This window comes from Rhipicephalus microplus, chromosome 8, assembly GCF_043290135.1.
Source record: "Rhipicephalus microplus isolate Deutch F79 chromosome 8, USDA_Rmic, whole genome shotgun sequence".
NCBI lineage: Eukaryota > Metazoa > Arthropoda > Arachnida > Ixodida > Ixodidae > Rhipicephalus > Rhipicephalus microplus.
The window spans coordinates 56,879,235-56,906,315 of NC_134707.1; the positions used below are offsets into that span (position 1 = coordinate 56,879,235).

General features: G+C 51.4%; 1 protein-coding gene across 2 annotated transcripts in view; it reads right to left on the reverse strand.

Moving 5' to 3' along the window:
- LOC119165446 (uncharacterized) overlaps positions 1-27,081 on the reverse strand; it is a 65,631-nt gene that overhangs the window by 14,283 nt on the left and 24,267 nt on the right. Inside the window, exons 2-5 of one of the 2 annotated variants that reach the window (XM_075871890.1) lie at positions 24,381-24,921; positions 13,616-13,921; positions 12,981-13,032; positions 3,161-3,436 (exon numbers count right to left, since the gene is read on the reverse strand). In XM_075871890.1, the coding sequence (XP_075728005.1) occupies positions 3,161-3,436; positions 12,981-13,032; positions 13,616-13,921; positions 24,381-24,875 (1,129 nt within the window). In that variant the 5' untranslated portion in view covers positions 24,876-24,921. Of the gene's footprint in view, positions 1-3,160; positions 3,437-12,980; positions 13,033-13,615; positions 13,922-24,380; positions 24,925-27,081 lie in introns of both variants that reach the window. The other variant, XM_075871891.1, reaches the window with a different exon arrangement.

Consider the following 27,081-nt stretch of genomic DNA (forward strand, 5'->3'; position numbering starts at 1 on the left):
AAACGTGCACTCGGGCAGCGTCACCACCCACGCGGCACGAATAAATTATCGCCTCGCGCCGTATATCATTGCAAGACGGGCCTCCCCGAAAGCGAGAAACGAGTACCAAAAACAAAAGAACAACGAAAAAAAAAGGGGTATCTGACTCACTTCCCTGTGACTCCTACGTTTTACAGTATAACTCTGCGATCACACAGAGCGGAACGTGCGGTGGGGTCTTGGAGTTGCGTTTCTCTATATACCTGCACGATCATGTACGCGAGTTCCTCATAGAGCGTATTCCCTTTGTGAACCTATGCATCGGTTGGATTATACAGAAAGAACGGATCGTAGTAGCGAGCTTGCTTATCTGTACAAGCAAGTTGAGAGGAGGACGAAGACAATTCTACCCTTTCCCAAGCATTCCGACACGGTTCGTCCGCCCCCGGCACTTGGTCCGCACGTCACTGCTCACTAACACAAAGTGCGAAAGATTCGTAAGAGGAACGTAAGAGCTTCAACATGGCGAGAAACGCAACAAGGTCTCGCGGGTACCCTAACGTCAGATAACGCGGCCCTGCGAGACAATACATTGCACACGTGAAGAGGTTGCAGGGCGGCCTCCGTGACTGCGCGCGCACCTCTCCTCGGAAGAGATCACGAAGGCCTGCGTGTTTGCGTTTGCGGAGAGTTGAGGGGAGGGCTTAATCCACGACGCGAAAAAGAGACGTGGAGTAGGAATAATAATACACGGCCTTCGTGATCCCCCCCCGCCGTACTTGCAGGTTTCCTTGATCCCCCCCCCCCCCCACCGTACTTGCAGGTTTCGTAGGGTAACGATGTGCCCCGAATCACGGAGGCCGTGGTTGCCGCGCGCTCACTTGCAGCCTTTTCAAGCTAGCTGCTCCGCGGCAAGGAATGAAAGATGTGGACTGCACGTGCGCACGTAGGGCGATGGACGGAATATAAGAGAGGACACTTGGGGCGATGGCGGGGAGCGTTTATTATTTTTTTTGATAATAAAGCGGCACTGAATGCATAAAAACTGAAGAGAGAGAGAGAGAGAGGAAAGAGAGAGAGGAAAGAGCAGGGATGGGATAGCACACGCACATAACACACGTAAGAGGACGTGGGCGGGCCGAAGAAAGTCAAGGTTTGGCGGGGCCGACCTCTCGCTTCGACGTCGCGGCTCCGTGTGCGAACGCCGTATAGCAACGAGAGAGACCGTCAACGGTGGGTGCGTCGGCTTCGTTCGTCGGCGTCCAACGAAAACGACGACAGACAACCGAGAAAGAAAGCCCGTCCATTCCCACGGCCTCGTCCCCCAACTAGCTCGACTGCTCTTACGAGGGAAGGACGGCGCGACTCGGGATTTCTTTCGTTTTTTTGTTCCCAGTGTAGTTTTTCGAAGGTTCGCAAGTATGCCATCGGGCAAGCGACCAACGGGGAAACATTTTACAACGTTGATCCGGTCGATGGCTTCTCGCGAGTGAAAAAAAAAAAAAAACTGCGCCGAGAGAGCCGATACACCGCATGGACGTAATGGCCGTTAACTAAGAAATGGCAGTAATAAACAAAACGGCCTTTAAGTATTTTGATAGAAGTAAAGGAAATGAGTGAATGATAGTGAGTTAAAGTCCGACATTTTCCTTCGGGATAAAGCAGGGGGGGGGGGGGAGAGAAGGGATTAAACCGTCTAATCTCAAACTCGGTTCCGAGAAATTATCTACTACCTCAATGCAGGGCAAGCGCACTTAGGCTATTCGGTTGGATGATGGGCACTCTCTGTAATCGGAAACTTCGGTTGGAAAAATCGGAAACGCCAACCTAAGTCACGTGGAATACGTAGCCTGTAACCATTAACAACGATACTACAGGCGCATCTTTCGCGAACTATTGGTACAACGAAATGCACATGAAGGGGGCCCGGGCGCGACTTCCCGGGTTAACTAACCTTCTTGCAAAACAACATTCGAATAACTGGGGGTTACTAAAAGCAGCTGGTTCTATAACGGGTGCCGGGACGCTTGCTAGGCATCAGAGTGACTGGTCGTTAGATATCACGCAACCAGACGAAGAAGATGAAGAACGGTGGAATGAGAAGTAAACAAAATACATAAAACAACTGGCATCCTCAGGCGTGTCACAAGTTTCCCGTCCCCCTCGCAAACGTCTTGGGACGAAGATGAAGAAAAATACATAAGGGTGACGCGACAGAGGTGGATGCCTGTCACGGGCGGCTGGATGGATGACTCCGGAGACGGGAAGGAGGGTGGCCGCCGAGGAAAAGGGGTTACGAAATAGCGGACGTGACGTCACTCCCCCCCACCCACCCTTCGTCTCGTCTCTACTATACTGCGCACGTCCCCGTCTCCGCCGGTGGCCCATAGTGGTAGACTGTGTTCCGAGGAAATCCGGCGCTACGACAGAATTGGACCCTCACTCACCATACCCGTTCACTCATTCATTGAAGGCTCGAGTCCGTTCACTCATTCATTGAAGGCTTTCACGCTTCGGCGGTCTTCCACGACATCTCCGCACTCTACTGTCTCTCCAGCATGGCCAGCGACAACGACTGGTGGCGTTTAACTGTTCTAAAAATTGGCCGCGTCCGCGGACAACAAAGACGTGAGAAGCGGCGAGGTTATTACGATCAGGCGGAAAAAAAAAATCTGCTCCTGTTTGTTTGTTTTTCATTCAGAATAGCAGACAGCAGAAACCGGGTAACAGACGGACAACAGATCGTCGTCTGTCCTCGAGCTAACGAACAGACGTACGGACAGAATCAATAAGAGACATCCGTAGGACGTTCTTTAGACGAGCCCGCGCGAGAATAACGTGCTGTTGACAAGCAGATTCCAATCAGACATCCTAAAGGAGTTTATCACTGCCTAAAGGAGTTGTAGTCTGCCCACAGGAAGTTCCAAATGAGTTTGTCAGCAGTACGCGAATATGCAATGCACAGAATAGAGGCTGGGAACTTTGACGCGGTGTGTGCGTAGAGAGAGCACTGTGATTTAAAACAAGACAAAATGGCGATCACCGATAAATTAGCAGCACGCTGTAGCAGACAGTTCCTACTGACGTGTCGCGTTAGCCGTACGAAGCGGCTCCGGGCGATTACAATGCTGTGCCCGAAAAGACGCGACACTTTTACGCCAACAAACGTCGACCAACTGACCTTTGGTGCAGTAGTCGCCCTTCCAGCCCGGCAGGCAGACGACGTCGCCGGACGCGCTGCAGGTGAAGTGTCCGAACTTGTCGTCCCGGGGCCGGCACAGCTTGGCGCACTCGGAGCCGTAGTAGAACTCCTGGCAGCGGACGCGGTACGAGTAGGACAGGGCGGCGCGCTCCCTCTGCAGCGTGCCGGGCGTCCACGAGTCGCCCACGTCGAGCCACTTCTGCGTCGACATCTGCGCCACCAGGGTCCGGTGGACGCCAGAGGAGGCCGAACCGCCTGAGGGAGGAAAACAAAAAGGGGTCAGGCGAGAAAACGCGACGTCTGGTAATTCCACACTATACAGACGGCGCCACCAGACATCGCGAACGAGTGAGCGCCCGCACTCGGTGTCGTCTGCCACGGCCGGAAGGAGCAGACGACATCGCGTCCCCGTGCATATACATCGTAATACTCGGGTGATGCCCATGGCGACTCTGTAGTCTGAAGCTCGTCTACTAGTAGTCATGACACACATTAGAGACACAGCAAGACCCCAAAGCACCGTCACTTAAAAGGCGGCAGAGTCTGTATGTTGCCTGATGTTGGATCTTGGATGTAGCAATCGACATCGAGCTTCAACGCATACCTCGTTTACAGAAGGTGATGGCTAGTTAAGTGCATCGTCTGGATGGAGTTCGTATGCTATTCGTCGCAAACATTGCAGAAGACACAATATCGCCTGTACAAGGCCCTGCCGAAGTCCTCTCCCCTTTAGCGTGCGGCCACTTTCATAACAGACAATATAACTATCACCGGGTGGGGAAAGGAGATGGGGTATCACGTCTGCACGGGGTGATAATAGGAACTCTGGTATCGCAGCGACAGCACAAGGCACACCCAGAGACGTCAACCGCAAGGTTACACGTAATCACGAAGTTTGCGGTGCGTAGAGCCATCGCCGTGTGTCCAAACGGAAATCCATCTCGCGCTGGGTGTTTCACTCAGCGCGCGCAACAACCGACAGGTCCCCGGAATGCCAATGACACGAAGATGACACAGGATGTCCTCGTTGCCAGCGGTCGGGACACTTGTAACCCCATTTCAACTCCTAATTCGTCGCACTTCTTCGTTTCAGTGAGCGACATTCGTAGCGCAGGTTTCAATAGGCAAGGAAGTGAATGAAACGAAATGATTAGATTATAGAAAAACTCACTTCTCGGAAAAAAGACACGGCGGCGACCACGCTATAGGCCCCGCTGGGCCGTCCGACACTCATTCAGCGAGTGTCACGGCCAATTAAAAGAGCGCCCTCCCGACAGACGGCAACAGCCTGTAGCGACCGACCGACGGGTAAACACACACACACAAAAACCAAGAACACGACCGGATAGATGACAAAGCTGGCCCAACACACGCCGTCTTCGGTTGCCTCGTTACAGACTAGCCACGACGCGAGCCACCACGAGACAATCCGCAGTCCGACGCCGGTATCAAAGGGGGCCGTTGAGGGCAGCGAGAAAGAAGGGGGCACCTCCCGAGTACCGGCACTTGTTTCCTTCCAATTAACCGCGTTCCTCCTTTACGGGCACACGCCGTGCAGTACCGCCTTCTGAATGGGAACGCCGCGTCCACAAAGATGAAAGGGGGTGAAGACAAGAAGGACGGGGGTCAGTTCTTTTGTCTTCGTCCCGGCGCCGCAGTAGCAAGGGGCTGTTGTTACCACCCCCCCCCCCTCCCATCCCCCTTGTTCGTGACAGGAGGGGTGAAGGAGCTCGATCGTGTCGCGTGCCCCCCCCCCCCCTCTTCAGACACCCTATGACCCCTCTTTCTTCACCCAACAACGACATTACAGAAGCGCGAACGCACTCGTATTTCTGCTAAGACAGAAGGACAGAAGCAGACGACAACGAAACAGACTCAAGCGCTACTTCGGTGAGCACCAACGTCCATATATATTGCGAAAGGCTAGCAGACGACGACGATACAAAAGGAGAAGCCCACGCACGAGACAGCCCGGAAAGGCTACAACGGTGATGCAGACGACAACCAAACAGCGTTGAAGCAGACTAGAGTTACCCTAGCAAGCATACACAGCAACTCTGAAGGAGAGGTTACCGTAGTTAGTTCACAAAAGGCGCAAAGTTGAGGTGTAGCCAGCACAAGAGATAGCCCGGATAGACTACTACGGGCAGAGCAGATGCTAACGAAACAGTTGTGGACGGTGTCGAAGCAGACGTTATCGTCGCTTGGTTGCAAAAAGACTGCCAAGTTACAGAACGTTCGCCAGAACAGCACACTACGCCAGCTGTTCAGCGGCCGCAGATGACATATGGTACCGCGTACCGGGGAAAAAAAAGAAACAGTCAAGGCGACTCGATTCTCAATCAACGTTCCGACAGATTACGAGGAGCCAAGTTGAAGAAGATCAAATCTCAATTATACGCGAGTCGAACGACCGAAAAAGAGCGTGCGACCGAAAGCGTTTGGAACGGCAGACGACAAAAACTACCGCGAAGCAGACGACGGAAACAACTTCGGGCGGAAGCAGACGGCACTGCGCCGGTAGCACCAGTGGTTGGTATACTGCAATGTAAAAAAATGTAGGCATGTGGACCAGGGCAAAACGTTGCGCATCGGCGTATAAAAACAACATGGCGCCCGCTTACACGGAAGCGTGAGGAAGGGCCAGGACGCGTCGTATCATTTATTAAGAATGCCTGAGCGACGACAGTGGGAGTTAACACGCAGCGGGAAAAGAGAGAAAGATCGTCTTCTCAGGTACCCAGTGGCGAATGGGGGAGATAACACAAGAACAGAACTTCAAGATAGCGAGTCCCAGAAATAAAAAAATCGGCGGCGCCGAAGGAAGCCAAGCAAGGCGTGCGCAAGGTCAGAAAATGCGGTAGAGAGCATAGAGAGCAGTCGCTACTCCCCCTCCCCTCCCCCAGCTGGATCCATGAGTGCGCCTCTTTTCTAATGGTCGCTAGGACGGAAGTAGCATCTGCACGAAACGGGAAGGCAGGGTCCGAGGCCGAGTTACTCGTCCATATACTTTCTTCATTCTGCGCCTTCTCGTTTTTTCAACCCCCTCACCTTTTCCTTCAATTTTTTTTTCTTTCCACGAAAGGCGGGCTGCTTCCGTTTCTTCCACTTTTTTTTTCCCCTCCAAGAACAGTGGGATCTCACTCTTTTCCATAGCTTTCGCACTTCACAGGCCACGCCCCCTCCGCTACACACTCCCCCGGTAGCGCAAATCGCGCGGTAGCAGTGCTCAGTTGAGACCTGAAGATAGACGCGTCCGTTTTCCCACCTCCGCAGAGAAAGCAGCTTATGGAAAAAGAAGGAAAGGGTATAGGGAACAAACAAACTATAAAAGTCGGAAATCAAGACAAGCGCCACTAGAACAGATGGAAAAAAACAATGCGGGGCGCTCCCGAGTAATACGCGTCGTCAACCATAATGGCTAGCATTAAAACGAAGCGACGAAAAGCCAGAAGCAGCGACAAACATACGGCAACATAAAGATTGCCGACGACGAAGAACAAACATGCGGACGATTTAAAAGGAAAAAAAAAAAGCACCGCCGTATAGGCGACAGAAACTAGCACGTGGTGAAGGCATTAACCGAGGACAAAAGCAGAAGACGACGAAGAAACAGATGAAAGTGAGCAGACGACGGCGAAGAAGAAACAGACGAAAAAGCAGAAGACGGTGAAGAAACAGACGAAAAGAAAAATACGAGAAGCCATGGAAGTCGGGCCAGGAAACGAAGCGCGACATGCCCGGGCCCGAAAGTTGCGCGCATAACCCTGACTGTGGAAAAACGATGAAGAAAAACACACACACACAAGTAATGAGAATGTCCGGGGCCACCATTCTCCCAGGAAACAACACTCGCGCGCGCGCAGTTTGCCTTTTAAACCAGCGAGGCATGTGGCAGCATCAAGCGGCGGCAGAAACTTATTCTCGCGCCATGTCGGGAAAACAAAGGCATTCCACTCAAGAAGAAATACAGGGCAAAATAAAATAAAAAGCATCCGCGCGCACACGCCACTCCTGTGAGAGAGAATGAGCGAGGGTCAAAACAAAGCCAGCGGGCGAGGCTTAAATAAAAGCGAAAAGCGCCGTAATGAAGACGAACGGAAGCGAGGAAAACGGAGGAGAGGGGAAAAGGCCTAAGACAAAAAAAAAAGGCAGACGACCGACAAGTTTTCGAGCAGACGACAAGAAAAATAAGCCGAGCCAAAAGAAGGCGGCGGAGTTTGGGTGGGAAAGGGAACGCGAACGACGCGACGACGGCGACCAAGTTACGGCAGAGGACCCGAAAAGCGAGCAGAAAAAGAAGTTTACGAAGAAGAAGCGGCGGCTGCGTCCGTGAGACCGCGACCCTCAAGGCAGCCAAGCGCAGCGCGAAGAAATTATATCGGCCTCGAAAGAGCCCGATTTTCCCACAACTCGCTAAGCCGGCCCCTCTCTCCTCGCTCCGGCGGCTTTCTTGCGCAGCGCGCTCGAGCAAGCCAGGGCACTGCGTTTGCGTGCCCACAGCGAGCGCTGCGAGCGGCGCGAGCTAGCAGACGACGCGCGAGCAGACGACGGCCTTTTGATATGCGCGAAAGCAGGCGTGGTTAAAACAGGAACTCTGGCAGCCAACCCCTTCCGCCGAAACGAGCAGACGATGGTTATCGCATGGAAATGAGCAGACGACACGGCGATCACCAAGAAAACAGGACATACCTTTATTATAACCCTTATAACTGCGTATACTACCGCGTTGTTACGCGAGCGTGCCATACTGGCGATCCCAAGCGACTAATTAAGGCACCGGTGACGTAAAAAGCGCCCGTATTGCGAGTGCGGACGACAGATATGCCGGGAATGCCGCCTAATTGCCGTGGGATCGATCCAACATGGCGGGCATCGCAAGGATCGATGCCCGCGACAAGGCCGACAAGCCAAACTTCGACGCAACGCTGCGTTCCTTAAAAACGACCGGACAAAAGTTTCGCGCGAGGACCCGAGCCAAATCGATAGGGCCAGATTAAAACGAGGGCGGCGGCCGGCCCGTTCCCGCGACGATGCGGCGAAGAAGTCGACGGGGGCATCCCTTCGGCCCTTTCCCGTCTAAAAAACTCGGTCACGGTTGTTCTCTATCCACCCGGAAGCGTGAGAGCCGGAGCAGGTTTGTGTTGCGACGACGACGTCTGGTGTTCTATCCGCTGAATGCAACCTGCCGGCACACCAAAAGGAATCGCATCGGAACAGTGGGAACAAATGAACGCTTGACCTCGATTGGCTTCTCAAGAGAGAGGGAAAGAGAATTGGCTGCGGTTTTTGGAGCTCAACCAAAACGGAACCGGAGAAAGCGGCAACGCCGCCACGCCCTAGCTGACCGCGGATAATGAATCGGTTGAACGAGTTTCATACAGCTCAGCGATGAACAGCAGGCGGAAGATCGGAAAGGCGCCTCTTCCGCGCCGGCATTTGTCAGAGCATATACGCTTTTACCGTTCCTGTACACACGGGTGGATCGCTACTCCAACCCGTCATAACTGGGACGTAACTTCCAACGCTGGCCGGAGCAGACCTGTCAAAGTTTCGTCGAGGTTTCAAGTTCGGTAGTACTTACAGTTAGAGAGAATATTAATGATTCCCCGAAGGCTATAACTACAGGCGGCCCGACAATTCACGCATTGTTAGATAAAATGGTGATTCTGTTCGCCTGTCACATCATTAACAGACGAACAGGAGTGTCATTTATTGGTAACAGAGGAGTCAACGCGCGGCCTCTCCTCTTCAGTCTGTTTGCTGTACTCTTTATAGTCTGTTCTCTTGTAAGCACCGTCTGCTATTGGTGATACTTCAGTCGATCTCTCTTCGCGTCCATGCAGCCGTTTCACTGAGAGATCAGTTAAAAGCTTTTTTTTTTTGTCACGTCTGCAACAAAACGAACAAATTAAAAAAAAATAATGATCTCTCGGCACACGGTCGCGAAGAGAGATCGCCTGAACTATTGCCATGTAGCAAAACAACGCTTACGAGAGAACAGACGACACAAAAATAAACAAACAAACCAACAGAAGACGAACAGACGACAAGGACAGCGGCCGGCAGCAGACGACGTCCAGACGACAGGTCGCGGACGGCCCGTTCCGCGTCGGCCAATCAGGCCGGCGGCGGCGGCGATGGAAGGGCACCCAAGGAGCAGCGAGCCAAGCCACGAAGCGAGCGGCGCGGCATCATTTTCCCACGCGGCTCGCGTATTTGTCCCGCACGCCTTTTGGTCTTCTTTTTCGCCGCGCCGGCGGCTGCTCGATGCGAAACGCTTGCCGTACAAGCGCAGCACTGCGAGCAAACCGGCTTTCCCCGTTACGAAGATTAACAAGAAAACGCCGCCGCCGATCCCAGTGGCCGTGCAGCGCTCCTCAGACTACGCCTCGCTGAGTGGAGGACGGTAAAAGAACACAAAACACGAGAGCGGCCGGCGTAGCGAGAGCAAAGTTAAATGCCTTCGGCTTGCATCCAGTAGTACTTGGTTGCAGCAGCCACGGCTGCCAAAAGGCCAGTTCGAAAACATCCTCCGCTCGCGCGCGGAGTCACGTGACTCCTCGAAGAGCCCCGAAAGCGCCCGGGGGGGTCCCGATCAGCGGCGGCGGTAACCAGCCAATTAAGCCGCGGCCGCCAACGCTACTCTCGGAGTCCCACGCTCTTGACGTTACGCGTAGTACGCTATTGTAGTACGTACATCATCCCTCATTGTTTCCCCCGTTCGTTGCTCTATACGACAATAGGAGCTCGTATCTCGGAAGCCAGCGTTTAGCTGACGGCGAATGAGGTAGGAGCGGTCTCGTCTGCTTCTTCTTTTGCTACGTCGTCTGCTCGCATAACTGCGCAACGCGTAGAGGATCAACAACCCTCAGGTGCAGACGACGCGCACTCTGGACGGAGCTCTAAGTGCGGAGCACCTCTGCAACCAATTATACCCTGGCAGAAGTGTCACGTGTCTGCTTGTCGTGTGATTCCTTATTTCGTTTCGCAATTCCTAGCAACGTCGTCTGCTGACATTGTTGCGTAACGCATACCAGATGGAAAACGTTTAAGAGACGAGTCGGTGACAAAACGGAGCTCTATGCACGAAGCGAATATGCGGCGAATTACATCCGCGCAGAAGCGTCCAGCGCGTGCGCGTTGCCTGCCCTTGCGATTTGTCCGTCTGGCAGCCGATCACGTCTGTCCACGCATCGGAACAACAGAGTTCAGATGATGCAGACGACTCGGTGACATAAACGGCGCCATTCAATTACGGATCAAAACCAGACCCACCGGCGAACTAGGAGGGCAGCTTAGAGAAGTGGGGCAGCTTGGGCTAGTTGGTATGACATGGCGATAGTTATAGCGCGAGAACACAATGACGACACAGGATGGAGCGCGCCCGTGTCTTTTGTGTCCTTCTTGGCTCTGTGTCGTCGTCCTGTTCTCGCGCTATAGCTATCGTTAGGAGGGCAACCCACATGCCCTTCATAAGTATCTCATTTGAGGCGGTTTATCCCACAGCCGCGCCCTCGTTTTGTAAACAGGTGACAGGGAGAGTTTTGCCTCGAGCACGAAAAAGCAGACGACAGCGGGGCGCTAGCAGACGGTCAGATACGACGACAAACAGACGACGGGGACCAATGGAAGAAGAGGGTAGCTAAGGTGGGTCTTCCTTTCACGAGGCTTAGCACTAATAACAAATAAAGAAGGAAAAAACGATATAAAATGGAAAACCGGCACACACGCACACAGAAGGTTGCGCGGAAAGGAAGCAAAAGAACCGAATCAGCGGGAGGGCCACCTCCTCAACTAAGCAGCCGTACTTGCTTTCGTCGTAGTCGGAGCAAAAAGCGCGTCCTTCCACGGGCTACCACCCTCCCTCTCCGAAGAAATCCTCGCTACCTGCCTACACGGCACGACACAACAAACGCCGCCACCGGTCGGGCTCCCCGCATGTAGCCGAGCTGGCTGCTGCTGCTGCTGTTGCCCACGTACGCCAAAGCAACCAACCTGCCCCGGCCGTCTTGCCTCCGAAGCTGCTCGCACACTCGGGCGAAGAGAAGATTCTCACGGTCCATTTTTCCCCGGCGCCCCCTCCGACCCTCCGCCATCTTTTTTCTCTTCATCTTTTACTACCCCTCAGCGTCTTTCTCGCCTCGCGCCTCGACCTTCCTTTACTCCTCCGTCTTCGATCACCTCCTCACCCGGCGACTATCACCGAGCGCCTTTTAGAAAGGCGGCGTTGCTCTCGCTCGCAAAACGTACCGCCGGGGCTCTGTCCAGACACCCTCGCCTACTCCTCGATCGTGTGTGCATGATGCCATCGTCATCATTGACACCCCCCTCCCTTTTCTTTACTACTTTACTACAGAGATACGAAACAAGAAGCAACGCCCTTCTGACCGCCACTTCGACTCACATTTAGCTCCATTTTCGCATCCCCCCCCCCCCCAGCTGGTTAGCCGTAATGTTCTCGCGAACCCCCACCCCCCCCCACCCCTTCCAGGGTCACTCACAGCTTTCGCACTCCCAACCGTTGGTCCTACGATCACGCGAAAGGCGACAACAAAGGCCTGGAATCGAAGCGTACCAAAAACTGTTCTCCTTCGCCGAAACGTCTTCGATCCCGTACAGTCATGAACAGCGCTTAACGAGGCTTTCTGAGGCTGCTTCCAGCATCTCAAACACAGCCGACCGCCGGCATACGCCTTGAATGCGCAAAACGTTGTCGATCAATTGCTAGGGTGTTCTAGAAACGCCAGTTTACCGTACGGTAAATACGCAAACAGCTTACCGTCATGGTCGGCACGAAGTTTTCAGGCACATTGTTTTTTTTTTTAACGGTGCGAGTCTCGCTGACTGAGCACGGGAACGTGACGAAATGACCAGAGAGACTAAGTGAGATCCTTCAGAAAAAGAAAAAAATAGAAAAACGCTACCTGTCGTACGGTAAACTACGCTACCGTACGCTAACGGTGAGCAGACTTCATGCACTGTCGCTGACACAGCCTGCAAGTACAGACGAAGGACCGTTGTCTCGACACAACGAATTTTCTTTTTTCCTCCTCAACCGTCAGGTGTCGCTGCTGACTCCGTGAGCTTTAGTGCTAAACACTAAAGTAAGGCAGTCAGGTTAGCTCAGAAAGCGCCCGGCAATAGCCAGCGGCGCAATAAGCGCAAGGTGCCACCGCGCGACGCGTTTAACCACCGCGTATAATGAGGCACGGACAGAAGCGAGCCAACGCCCGCGGGGTGTAATTATGTGGTTAAAAAGAAAAGAAAAGCGAGCCGACGACGATTCACTCCCCGTATTTGCGTACGCGGACAAAATAAATAAAAAGATTCGCAAGGACGCGTGGACGGCAGCGAGTTCCGCTGTGGTTTGGCACACGCGCAATAACACGCTTAACCCTCGCAAATTGTTTCTCTATTAATAGACTAATTTCAGATACTTTGTATCGGTCCCATACACTGGCCTGTCTTGCATGGCCGTTCGAAGCTAAGTGTCACGCGGATTGAAGAAATCCAAAAGAGCTGATTAAGGAATCCCCCCCCCCCCCCGCAATCACGACACATTTGGAAGCGCCTTATCCTGTTAATTATTAATCAATGAGGTATGGAGACTAATGTTGACAGTAGATCGTGGTGTAATGTGTGTTAATTGGAGAACCGATTGACGTTGCTCTCTCACTCTGCAGGTACTCTCTTTCTTATCTGTTTTTTTTTTTTGGCCGGTTGGCGCCATATAATCTTGGAACGGAGCCCCAAATGAACTGTAATCGATTAGTCAATAACGTATCGATCGACTCACCAGCGGGCGCAGGTCCTTCGTGCCAAGCTTCAATGATGAGCGAAAAGGTGCCCTGGAAAAGTGAAAAGATAGCAAATCATCGATTAGACAAACGAACAAATTGTTCACCTACACACACACACACACACACACACACACACACACACACACACACACACACACACACACACACAAATCAATAAAGCGATTACAAACGCTAATGTCACATAAGATAATGCGTTAGGCTGAAATGGTAACGGGATCATCCATTCAATAAGTTGCATGTTGGAATAAGTCACTACGAGTGTTACGGCAGGTTCAACCACAAGCCATTTACATAATAAAATTCTCTTCTGCCACTTCTACATTATCATATCTCTGAGTTTAACTGACCGCCAGAGGCGTATAGCCTGGGAATGGCGCACATGGCTGGCCATCCCTCCCCCCCCCCCCCCCCCCTTCCGAATGTTGTTTTCGCGAAGGTATACAGAGTGAAACACGATCATTTCGAAAAGGTGCCCCTCCCCGCCACCTCCACCTCTCATTTGAAATCAAGGAGTTCCCCAACCCCGAAAAGAACTTCTGCCTATACGCCCCTGCTGACAGCCGAATTCACAACCGATTAGGGGTATACCTATTGGTAGATGTGCACTTACGGGCCAGGAGAACTCGAAGGGGAACGTGATGGGGGGCCTGGACGCGTTAAAGATGGCGCCGTCCGAGGCGGACTGGACGAGCACGGGCGTGCTGAGCTCGCCGTACGTGCAGGGCGAGTCGGTGTCCACGGTCTTCTGGTAGTGCTTGAGGCAGACGCGGAAGGACACCCGGCAGGGGCTGCCGGGGCACGGGGTGCCCTCGGTGGCCGGGGGCAGCCCCGTCGAACAGCAGGCGCCCTGCGAGTCGCGGTTCGAAGGGTTCGAGAACGAGCCGAGCCGGAGTTCGAAGACGCCGGAGCCGACGACCTGCGAGAGGAGGAGGAGGGAGGGGAGAAAGGAGAAGAGAAATTACACTCCTTAGTGAGAAAACACACAACACCTTTAAAAACAAACAAAAAAAATCACGGGGGTCACAAGCTCAGACGACTTGACCGACGAAGGAAATTACGTCTGCACTATTTTAACGTAAGCACTGCTCCAAAGTAGTTCAGTTACATTAATTAAACTTAATGGCTCTCTATTACTTCGCTCTAACTTTCAAAAATGTTTTACAACAGCCGCAGCGTTAAGCGCCCTCTGCGACGGCATCCGAGGTTTCGTACGATTCATGTAAGCGCAGTCGCGTTTTACGACGCATCTAAGGCTCTCGTCTTAAAATACGATACCTAACAAACGATGCGGTAAAAAAAAACAGCGCGGCACAATAAATGTACAGAGAGACGATATCTGAAAGCAGACGATGCACATTCGACAGACAAAACACGGAAGAGCAGACGACAGGTGCGGGACGAAGAGCTCCGAAAGCAGAAGGCAATGCGCAATAACTCCACGCTAAACTAAGCTAACGAAACATGCTATAACAGACGACACGTATGCAGATGTGGAGGTTGTGCAGACAGCCCAGCGCTAAAGAAGCGAAGCTGCGATACGGCGAGCAAACAAAACTGTGCAATAGCAGATTTGAGATTCAGTGAGTACCAGACGAACCAAACTTTTTTTAGCAATAACAAATTCGCGCATAGCAGAACACGTTGGGTTGAATTGCTGCACACGGCAGGGTATGACGCTAATTGAAAAATGCAGGCGAGTCAAAAAGCGATGCAGACGGCATCAGATTTCGAGCCGAAGACTTTTCTTGCGATCAGGACAGACGACACTAACCGCGAAAGCAGACGACGAGGTAGACAGATTGATATAGGGTTAGAGCACACGACTATTGCCGGAAGGTGGCGAAAAGGGAAGGCCCACCTCGTCGCACGCAATCGTAGGCCGCAGGATTACACACTGCCACTTCGCCAAAAACAAGCAAAACAGAAGCAACTAAAAGCGGCCCAGTGGCGGAAAAAAAGAAAAAGAAAGGGACGCTAGAGGTACCAAAGAAATAAAACGGCAAACAAGCTACGTAAACGAGCAAGGCGACAACGCGCTTAATAGGATAGAAACCGGGGATTCGCCGCGATGTAATGTCGCGCTCAGGATTTCCGACCCACGCAGGGGGAGACGTCTGCGAATCAATAAAAAAGAAGAAAAAAAAAACAGAAAGAAGCAAAAGAGTCGACACGTTTTACCGGGTACAGAAAAATGGTCATCGATTATGCGAAGCAGCGCGTAGGCAGCAGCACGCAATACGCTAGGTCGATAAATGAAGTGTCAAATTAGCGCGAACTCCCCCCTTGGGGCACTAAATGTTCAAAAAAAAAAGAGCAAAACAGAAGGAAATATCTTGGTCCAAAACGAAGACCGGAACTTCCCGCGCCGTAACTACGAGTCGACAACCGGACCAGAATTCCTCGGGCCCGCTTCTTTCAAACTCCCTCCGGACATTCCAGAGCGCCCGTCGAAGTCATCAAGACTAAGAGAAGCGAAGGGTCGTAGCACGGCATATCCTAACTTGGGAAGCTAGCTCCGTCAAGCGGTCGATACTGAAAGCTAATAACCGCCGGTAATCGATTAGTGAATCGGTTAAAGCCGCCCGCTTACAAAAAAACGTGCTCCGCATAATGGGGCAAAACAAACAAACAAAAAAAGTCTTTAAGCGACCAAACACCGCTTCATCGCGGAGAGCGCTGCCATTATCCCAGCCGTCCGCAATGAAGCACAACACGGTAGCGCGAGAGGCATGCCGGCTACATCCGGGTAACGGCCAATTAAGGAACTCTCGAAAAAGAAACGACGAAACACGCGAGAGAGTACATTCGAGAAAACGTCAGTCAGCGTCGTAGTTTTTCAATCAATCGTGCCCCGGGCAGTCGTCTGGTTAGTCACGGGAGTGAGCAGACGACGCGTCAGAAATGAAGTTATCCGAGCGATGACGTCACGCGCGGGACAGTTACTCCGTCTGCTTCGGAGGGGAACGACGAAAGGGAGCGATGCATTCGTTATGCTCAATGGTCGACACGTATAGGGCTAGAACATGGGAGTGAATCACAGCCACTGTCCAGAAAACATGACGACCAAAACGAAAGAACAGGAAATGGAAAGCACACGAGTACGGAAGCTTGAAGCGGTTCACTTGACACGTTTCACGCCGTATAGCATGTGCCCTACATCCATCAGCGCGTTCTTTTTTTTTTTTTTTTTTTCGCCCGGGCGGACTTCGGTGGCCCCGTAAGAAGAAATGGCCGCCGCTAACAATGCGCGCGTTAGCGTGTGCAACCGCGACCGCTTTGCAACTTTCTCGCCCTTTTAGTAGGCGGCGCTGCGCTCCTCGGCGAATAGGACGGAGCAGAAGACCACACAGCACGAAGCAGACGAGAAGCAGAAGCCCGCCAACGGCACGGCCATCAGAAAACACACAACACACACACACAAAAGAAACAGACGACAGCGTGGATGCGCCGTTGGTTCTTCTGCATAGCCGTTGCATTTACTTTGCGAGCAGACGAAAAAAAAAAGGAAAGGTGCCGACTTCTGTTCGAAGAACAAAAGAGAGAAACGGCGTGAAAAATAGGCTGACGACGCTCAACTCTATTGGAGCACCGACGAATGACGTCGAGAGCGATTTGTGACAAAAACGCAATCGCTAAGAGTACGGCTAACACTAACTAAAAGAGGAAGAAAAATGAGGTTTAGAGAGGAAGCAGGAACGGCTCAGTTTCGAAGTAAAGAAACAAACATACGCAAAGCGAGCAACACTGCTTGAGGAAAGTGATAAAGTGCGACCACGAACACAACTGTACGTCAGAACGATACAGAGGAGAGAGAGAGAGACGGCTGCGCCGTCAGAGTAAACAAACGCTTACAGAAAAGCGCGCACGCGCCTATTCGCGTTGTTTACGCATGCGCAAAGCAATCGCCTCGGAACAAGCCGGTGCGCATCATCACTCGACACGTGCGCAGGCCCCCCCCCCCCCCCCCCCAGGCTTGGAGGAACACCCAAAGACCAAACTCCGCAGGCACACTCACACAAACACTGATTTGCTTTTGAAAAGGCAAACGCAAATAAACCGCGGCACTCTCGAAAGTCCAGCGGCTGTCCAGGCTAGAACCTAAAGTACAACACGTTGGCGTCAGAACCGCTCGTCCGAGGGACTGTCTTTCAGCAAAGCACGTTGTTCGCGCCTTTTTTTTTCACGTTCGGTGTAGCGCTTTTAGGTATCGCAGCACAAGCGAGAAAACGTAACATCAGAAAAGCAGTCGAACGCCAAGGCACCAAGTTCAACGAACTGGCTCTAAAACAGTCTGCTACGTTTTTCCCTTCTATACTAAAACATTTGCGCCAACAATGAGTGCGTAAGCTACGATAACCTACGCGTCAATGCGTTCATCCTGGAATGAACTATATATTTAAGGTCGAAGAGGAAACTATCGACAACTTCTTTATCTCCCCCCCCCCCCCCAGGACACCCTGTACTGAATCGGGAAATAAAACAGCCAAATAATGCCTCTGGAAAGCTATACGGCAAACACTGCGTCAAGCGTTTCGTAACCGAATCAATCGACTTGGTCGATAAACCACCGTTCACAGCGCGCCAGATGAAACGATTTGCCTCGCAGCAACGTTTTCTCCCGTAAAGAAAAAAAAAACGGCAGCAACAACAAAACGAGCAAAGCACGACATGTAAAATGCGTTCAATCATACGGGCATACAGAAACGAACGCAAGTGCGGCAGAAAAGAAGGCTTAGTACCAAACGAATCTGGCCAGACGGCACGTGAAAACGAATAAAGAGAGAGAGAGAGAAAAAAAAAAGAAAGACCGCAGAGAATGTCCGATCGACCAAAACCGTCTGCCGTTCCAGGAACACCATTCCTGAATGCTTATGTATCTGTGGTTACTCTGTCCTCTGCTCAAGGAACACCGTTGGTCGACGAGGGGGTGTACCGATTCCCGAGAGCTCAACTCGACAACGGATAACGCATAAACAAACATAAAACACAGAACAGTTGGCCAGCCGGGGTTTATAGTGAATCCGAAAACAATATATATGCAACCAGAGAAAACGCGGGTCTTTCAACGCGGCATATGATGATGGACGCGGTGTCCGAACCGCAACTATATTACCACAGGCCTTCTCTCGCTTTATTGCGCAACTCCATCACCGATGTCGACATGTATGAGCTAAGCATAATGCATCAAGAAGGGCGTTTTTTTTTTCTAGTGGTAGGTGGCGCCAGCGCACGCGGCTGGGGGCGGGATTATGGAAACGTCGAACGAAAGACGGGTTCGTTGATCTCGCAAGGAACTCCCCCACCTTAACTTTTTTTTTTGTATTAAGAAAGTAAAAGAAAACAAAGGTTATACGAAATACAGTCATAGGCGCAGGCGGAGCGAGGTGTACTAGTATCGGCTAAGATTTGCTTACTTTATTCGCAGACATTTGTTTGTCAGTGTTACAATCAGAAGAAAATTTCGGGCTTCTTGTAAAAGCAGACGACAAGCAGACGAATGACAAATATTACAGATAGTCCGCTCAAAATTAAGGACATGCGTGCCTCGAGAACAGATGACAGACAAGCTTCGTATGCAGTGCCCCAACAGAGGGCGCGTTGCCTTTACGTCGTCTGCTTCCCCCCCCCCCCCCCTCAGAAAAAACTTTTCTTGCGTGTTTTTCGAGATCATTTTCATCGGTTGGCATTGAATTTATTCGGCCCAGTGAGTTGAATATAAGGAAGTCGGGTACGAACGTCACCTGCCACGACGGTAACGACAACGCTGTTGAACAGTAACCAAAAAAAAAAAAAATGAACTGTCGAATCCATCACCACTCTGCGGTTGAAAAGAATCTGATTGCCCGAGGCCTTTTTTCTTTACACGACGACTGCTGAGGTGAAGCTTATTAAAGCAGCGAGAAAGTCTGATGAAGAGATTAGGATAAGAGAGTAAAAAAAAAAGATATAAGTATAGAAATGCAGTGGCCAGGGGCACCCCACACCGGAACACCTGGCGCATGTGCGCGCCACAGCGAGGTCGTTCCGAGCGGACGCAGTATAATACTCAAGACGCGCGCCCTCTCAAGGAGAGCAGATGCCGACGCGACACCTGCCTTCTGCCGAAGCGAACACGAAGCAGACGACCAGTTTGAAATTTCAAATGCGGTAAATTGCACTGTGAGCAGACGACGCACCAGCTAACGCCCGCGCGCTCGGAAAAGAAGCAAAATGACACAGACGGCGCAAGAAGTCGAGCACATACGGCGTTTACGGGTGACACCCGCGCTCATAGAACATGCATGCACAAGAAAGCAGACTATGCGGTCGATTCGATCATGGCTAGCGAAGGAATCACACGGTGATTCCGAGGTGATTAGTTCTATCAGTAAAAATGGCAGTCAAGAATGAAATGAATAAAAAGGAGTGCAGCAAATAAATAGGATGCTCGCATGAAGGAAACTTTAGCGTAGAGTGTATAAATGAAGTCAACTTGAACAGCGGACGGTACACAGCCTTGAGTGCATAGCAGACGCCACACACACATAGAGCTAAATCACAGACGCATCTGCCTTCTGTATACAGAAGGCAGAACTGTACCTAATTTGCCAACTACACGAAACAGGATTGAGTAAGGCAGACGAGAAACATGCAGCGGACGTAAAGCAGAAGTGTGCAAACGATACACAAAAGCTTGGAGTAAGGCAGACGGCATACACGTAGCAGACGAAAATTCGAAGTGCACCGAAATTGTACAAGTGCTCAGGATAGCCAACAAGACGCACGTGATGCTAGAGAATATAAGAGAACTGAGACCACAGGTTACTGCGAGGGTGCCCGAAAAGGAGAAGCCAGGCGAACAGGCATAAACCGAGCGAACGACTCTCAATCCCTCCACAGGTGTATAGTGGTGCGGAACGTATTCGGTGTTGAGTTTTTACGACACCGGAAGCATTGCGTAAACAAAAAAAAAAAGAAAGAAATATCCAGACGTGTTCGCGGGTTTGGCTGTTTGCTCATACTACATGCGAAGGAAAGAACCTTGATCACCAAGGGAACGCCTTCTTCAAGGCGACGACAGCGCCGCTACAGAGCGTTCCGTAATTCTTTTCTAAGATAAAATACAAGCAAGGAGAATATCGCGCAAAAATAGATGAAAGAAAAAGGTCAAGCAAAGAAACATGCCGAGCTATGAAGTCGAACAGATGGTCTCCAATCGGTACCGCAAGATATTCTACTATACGGCGACCGAACAAAACGCCCACCCGACGGTGCTGCGGCGAAGCGGCACGACCACGCACTACGCGATAAAGGAGCTCCTTAGACCCAACGAAGACGAAAAGGTAAAGACAAGACTAAAGCGGAAGGCACTACACGACGCAGTAATACAAAAAACCAAGAGCGAAAAAGCCTACGAAAATACGACGAAAGCAGGCTGCGATTTGGAAGGACAAAAGCTAAACTTTCGGTTCGTTACAGCACTGCACAACCGCACACGGGCTTGCTTGAAGAGACGACCTTCTTCGAACTTATTCGCATGCTTGTGTGTTTTTGAGAAAGCCTCCGCACGAAAAACCGTCGCCGGCGAAGCCTTCACCCACGGTCGACCCCGAAACACGGCGATGTATACGCGACTATACGTTACGGCCGTGTATACGTTCAACATACGACGTCTGTACGAACGCTATGCCCTAACGAAGTTACGCCTGCCCGAAGTGGTTACGGCATATTACGTCTACCACACAATAAATAAATAGATAAATAAATACACGAAAACGCCCCACAACAGGTTACAATAAGTGCAACGCGGGAAGTCACCGCAAATCGTTATGGTTACGCATTTTGCATGCGTGCTCTTCTGAATGAATAGAACAAACTGATGTCTATAGAGTGTTCTATAGAAAAAAAGATATATCCAGACGTTTGCGGCTACTTTACAAGCCCCTAACTAAAGGTAATAGACGCACGACCAGGCGAATCAAGTCCCCCCCCCCCAACCCCCCCCCCCTTTTTTTTTTCAACTGAATCATGCTTCCCGAGCTTGTTGGTGTTATATTAGGTTCAGGAGTCTGATTCGAGGCCGCGTGTTGCGGGCTCGAATCTTTCTTGCGGGCTCGAATCTTTCTTTGGCTCGATAAGCGTCTTCTGTTGGCTTAGGTTCGGCCTTTCAAGTATGCGAGTCGTGTCAACGAAGTCTCCGGTCTGCTATAAGGTGCGTCAAAACATTTCGCGAGTGCAACTTCGACGGTCTCTTCGAAGACTTCGAGTACATACGATAGCTAAATGAAGGAAGGATGCATACAGATGTAAGACGGCCATGCCTCGTTCGAAAATACGGGATATACCAATACCTATATAAAGAAAGCCGTCCGTCGGTTGGCCGACTAAATCGCGGATTTTAATTAATCCTGCAGCATAATATGCCTACCGGTTTCTTCAACGCACTACCCTCGGAGCTCAGGAAAAAAAAAATGTCAGAAAATCAAACCAGCGACTTAAGTCTGCTCCAGGCAGAGAATAACCACCGAGCCATAAACGTTCTTCAACCTTTCGTTCGTTGCAAGAAAGCCAGGCTAGACGAGATTAAAAAAAAAGAAAAGAAGAAGACGGTAACTACAAGTACGACTGGCAATCAATACACGCTTCCATGTTTAAGGGCTCTTCACTATAGCTGAAACTTCTTAGCCATGGATTAGTGGCAAGCTTAACCAATCGGATGTTGAAGAGACAGGCGTAACCGGTGCCGTAACGGGTTAACTCGTCATCGTTATAGATAACGGAATCGTTCCCCCCGTTCCAGTATTACGCGCGGACAGTTAATGCGAACGCCCGTAGTTAAGACACACCACTCATAGTTAGGACGAGTTTGCTTCCTACATAAATTACATCACCGACTCACGAACTGCGCGCACTTTTACGACGCGACACCCGGGAGAAAGTCGCTCAAGCGGCAGCAGCATCCAGCGACAGTTTTCGAAAAAGCACGAACCGAACGCTCTCGGCGCAGGGGGCGAAGGCAGCGCATGGGTGAACCACCGCCTCGGCAAACTTATTTCCAAACCCATTTCATTCTTTTTTATGTATATTTTTTTCCCTCGCGGGGTAGGCCCACGAGAGACGCCCGAGGGGTGACTGTCGTCCTCTCGAAAGGCAGGCAGGAACCGAGCCGCCTAGGTGGCGGCGGCGTATACTGCATCCCGAGGACTTCAAAAATAGAGACCCCCGAAAACGCCCCGAAGAAGTCGTCCGTCCCTTGCCCCTGCCAGAAGCCGCGAGCATTTATCTCCGAGACCCTCGGAGGGCAGAAAAGAGACGGCCGGGTTCTGCGCTCTCGACTCCGGGCTCTCGGAGTTGCGGTGGAGGTTTGTTTTCGCGGGGGCACTTAACCTATAGCGTTATATTGCGTACTCTCGAAACTATAGCCTTCCAAGACGTGGGAGAAACACGCGCACGCTTTCGATTCTGCGAGCGTCATCAAGAAGTGCGTAAGGCTTTGCTAGACATCGTGGTGCGGTTAAATATGGTCTTCTTAATGCCATGGTAGCAATAATAGTAATAATAATAATATTCATATATTGGGTCTTACATGCCGAAACTACGATATGATTATTGACGCTGCAGTGGAGTGATGATTATTGACGCTGCGGTGGATTGATAAATTCCTGTCATGTGCGTTCTATCCTGCCTAGCAATAATTCCTACCAAACAGCACAAACATACAAATTTCTAAATTCCCTCCACATCACCGACTTAGAGGAACCACACTTGCCATGTAGAGCAACAAAGATGTCTTTTTACGTTTCTTTTTTTTTTTTTTTTTTGTCCAACAGGGTATCGGGGCGAGGCCGTGCTCCGACTCGACGGAGGTTTTCTCGGTAACACGGGACGTACACGCGTAGTTTCCGGCGTATAAGCCACGACGGGACGAGAGAAAATTCGGTCGTTTCTAGGGGGCACGCCCTCGCATACGCTTCGATTTACTTATACCAGAAAGCGACAACGCAGGCAGTCGAAGCTAAAAGAGCGCTGCTCCGAACGGGGACCGGAAACGACGCTCTATACCCGGCCGGACTCGTCCGAAAAAAAGTGTGTGTGGACAGTGCAGTCCCGACGACATTGGAAACGGTCAATTTCCGGCGCGCACACGGACGGTTTTTATTTCGTTTATTATTTTTTTTTTCCTTTTTCCGACCGAGCCACGGGTGCGCGAACTGCGCGTTTAATCTGACATAAATGTTACGTTTTTTTTTTTAAACACGATAGTCTTTCTTGGGATACTTGAACGGAGAACTTTTGGCCCGTCTGTCAAGTCACGCGAAACAATTTCAGCCAGCGAGTCACAGTTTAAAGCACTCGCTTAATGCCCGGCCGTACTGAAACTGGTGGCTGCGTTCATACTTGTGAACGTTGTCGATCAAAATGCAAGTATTACGCACACATGATGCGCAACATCGGCGCGTAAGTATTAGGCGGTGCATTATTTTACTTGAAAAACACGTCGATACTTTATTCTAAACACTCCAGAATTGCTTAGGGCTGCGTTGAAAATGCGAGGCTATGCGCGAAAGAAGGCCGGCAGTAGACTATCGCCTTTCGACGACATTTGCACCGAAGTACGCAGATACGCGGTCAAACGTTTCTTTTCGCATCTTTTCCAAATCACATACACGAATATATATACACGCCATTCGTGGCCAGTAAACACAAGAAAACACTCGCGATACTGGCGACTCGAGAGAATGGCGCAGAACGGAAACGAACGTGATAGTATAGCCCTGCTGAAAAAGGTAGCTCGCGTAGACCGTAAACGGCATTCTGCGGTGCGCGGAGAATCGACCGAAAAGCAGCTGACAGGGGGGTTCCAAGACGAGCGACTCGTCTCTGACCGAAGAAGTTAACAACGTCGAAGCAGGCCTGTGGAGTGGATGCCACGCTATAAGTGCGGGTTCACTTTGCGTAGACTGCGGGACTTTACTTTCCGCAGCAGAAAAAAAAAAGAGAAAAAAAAAAACTACGTCCCTGTATACCCGTGAACATTCCGTATTTTACGCAACGGTGAAAGGAAAAAAAAACGCGTATCTCAAATATGGAGAACCCGTCCGTATTCGCGCCCTATTCATCTTAGGAAGAGCAAAAAAAAAAAAAATAGCCCGATTTTGACAGGGCTTTCCGCGTAGGTAAGCTGCGTCGCACGTACAATGCCAATCAACCCGTATCAACGTTGCCGAGCAGAAATTTTCCACCCACGTAGCTAAAATTGATTAGGAGCTGTAGTCGTTTACTTAATCAGTCGCGAAAGAATAGCTGAAATGGTCGCGCTCTGCACACCAATGTTACAAATACGAACATCTACCAAAAGGGATGTTCGGGAAAGAGTGAAATATATGGACACTCACCAGAAGTGGTTGCTGCAGAAGCACGCAGAGTAAAACCAGAAGCAGAAGCGACGAGCGCAGGCTGAAGTCGGGCCTCCGCGTCCACGTCCTGCGGTAACAAGGCACGGTCGTCGTCCACCAAGACCGCGTCCGGGGCCACGTCGCTTCGGGAAAGACTTCTTCTCGGTGGAGTCGTCGGTGGGACGACCGGCTAGGTCCGAGCTTCTTCCTTCGCCGTCTCGGCGGGTCACTCGGAGACGACTCCAGGTCCTCCGAGACGTCGCCACGAGACAATCGCTGCCGTCGTTGCTGCCACCAGTACGGTAACGTCGTCGACGCCCTCGACGTCGTACGCTCCGACGACGCGAGGCGGCGGCGGTGGTACGCCGTCATGGGCGTCGCTCCGGGCAAGTCCGTGGCCGAGGAACACCTGACAGCGCTGTCTTCGACCACAGCGGTCGTCTCCTCCTCCCAAGTGGCGGCGTACCTCCGTCTCTCCGATCTTCTAGCTACCATGGTCGCGGTAGTGCAGACCTGGCCGGGGGATCCGCACCCTTCAGGTCTTCTTGTTCAGAAAGAAAGATAAACAACAAAAGAGCCGTTACTCTTAAATGTTCGGATGCTTAGAACAAGACCTAATTTATGCGTCACTGCCTCCGGCTCTCGGGGTAGTCGCAGACGCGGCTACGCGCGGCGCCCGGGCATCGAGTAGCCGCGAGGGATAGTAGTAATCGCATCGCTCGCGCACGTTCCAGCAAAAGAAAGCCAACTAATAATCCACGATCACAAAATCACATCCACCGAGGCAGCACCAAATCCGAGTCGGATAGAAGCCAGCCGAGAAGAAGCAGACGACGCTTGGGAGCAGTCGTAGCAGACGACGAGCAAAAGAAAAACTCCGTTGTGAAACGATAATCCACAGGGTAGTAGGCAGGCACTAGTTGCGGCGGGCTACCGGTGAGCGGCGCCTTCGGTAGCGCAGGTCCTACGCGTCGTGAGCCGCCGGCACACTACGGCAACACGCCGCGGTAGCATCGCCGTAGCAGACGACGCCTCGGCAGAAGCAGACCGCGCGGCACCCCAAAAAGGAAAGCAGACGACGACACCACACAGAAACACGGCAGAAGTTGAGCAGACCACACACAGGCTTTAGCAGAAGGGTCTTTGCAGTGGTACGAAACAAAAAACGACGCTAGCCGGGACCGCAGTACTAGCCGCGCGAGGCGGCTCGTTCTCGTGCTCAAAAGAAAAACGGGAGCCGACGGACGTAACGCACCCCTCCGCAAAATCCGGTACGCGTGTGCAGAGCTAAATCGCCGGCCCACCGCTCTTATGCGACGCTCTCTCCCTCGGATTTCAGCCCCCAACGAGAGGAAGAGGCCGCCTCCTCCACCCTCCTGTTCAATCCTCACTTCCTCCACTTGGCTCCTGTAAAGCCGCCGCGGAGAAGAGAGAGAGTCGCGCCTCCTCTCGGGAGCTACCGACGCGCCTCGCTTCCGCTCCCTGCAGATGGCGCGCGTTGACCGGCCGGCGCGCGGTGGAAAGGAAAGAGTGCGACGTCACACACTCTAGAATATTGCTAGTTTTTGACTTGGCGCGGTAGTCTTCTCGGAGAGGAGGACAGAGTGCGCGCGTGAGCCCGGGCAGTCGGCGCTTTGACGCCGCGGTGAGAGGACGTGGTGCGTAAGTCTGAGCAGCGCCCGCGTGGCCGAGCTTCTGCTACTTGTACACGAGGAAGAAGGCATTCGGACCGATCAGTTTTCGTAGCCTGCGAGTGCATTTTAGTCGCAAGTTACCCAATACTGCATATCTGCTGCCGTCAGCAACAACAGCGGATTCATTTGCCTGCGACACAATGTTGGATCTCAGCATAATTATTATACTGCTCTCGGCCAAATCTCTTTTTTTTTTTTTTGACAGAGTGGCGGCATTGCATGTGAAGGAGGCTTTTCTCGAATGAAGGCAAAATGACACGGAAGATGAGGAGATTTTATGCTATCAGCATTGCAATGACTACACAAAAAGCTTAATTCACGCTGGAAACGATGCTTCCACCACTAAGGCTTGTTACAAACTTCCAAACTATTACTACTGCAATGACAACATACATAGCTTAATTCAACATGGAAACGATGGTTCCTCAACTAATTAAAGAGTACCGCACTGCGAAAGAGCACCAAAGTGAGACATGCCCGGCGCATTTAACACTAATCTTGTTTCAGAAAAAAAGAACGCCTTCTTTTAAGCCTAAGGAATGTGTCTCGTACAGAAAGTGCGGCCACTCCTGAAATTAGAAGACTGAATTTCGGTACTGGTTATTCGCTGATTTGAATGTCTATATACTGCTTACTTTTCCCGTGGTATCTAAAAGCACAGCTTCCAAGGACAAATTTCACCAATATAACAACTGAAATGAAGATAAATACAACGGGTGGGGGGGGGGGGGGGGTCCCATGAGCAAGACACATCGGCACAGACAGCCAACGCATTCCTCTGCACCACCGAATGACTTGTCTGAAAGGAAAGCGAATGCCGCAAAACGCGTATAACATACTTAATTACACACGCTAAGCAATGCTACCTCGAACACTTATTCTCAGCGCATTCTTACAAACCGCGGAATGTAATCACTATCCCCGAAGCGAATAAAAGGCAAGTGTGCTGGAACGTACGAATAGTGCGCTTAAATTCGAAACGTTACTCCACGTTACCTCATGGCCAC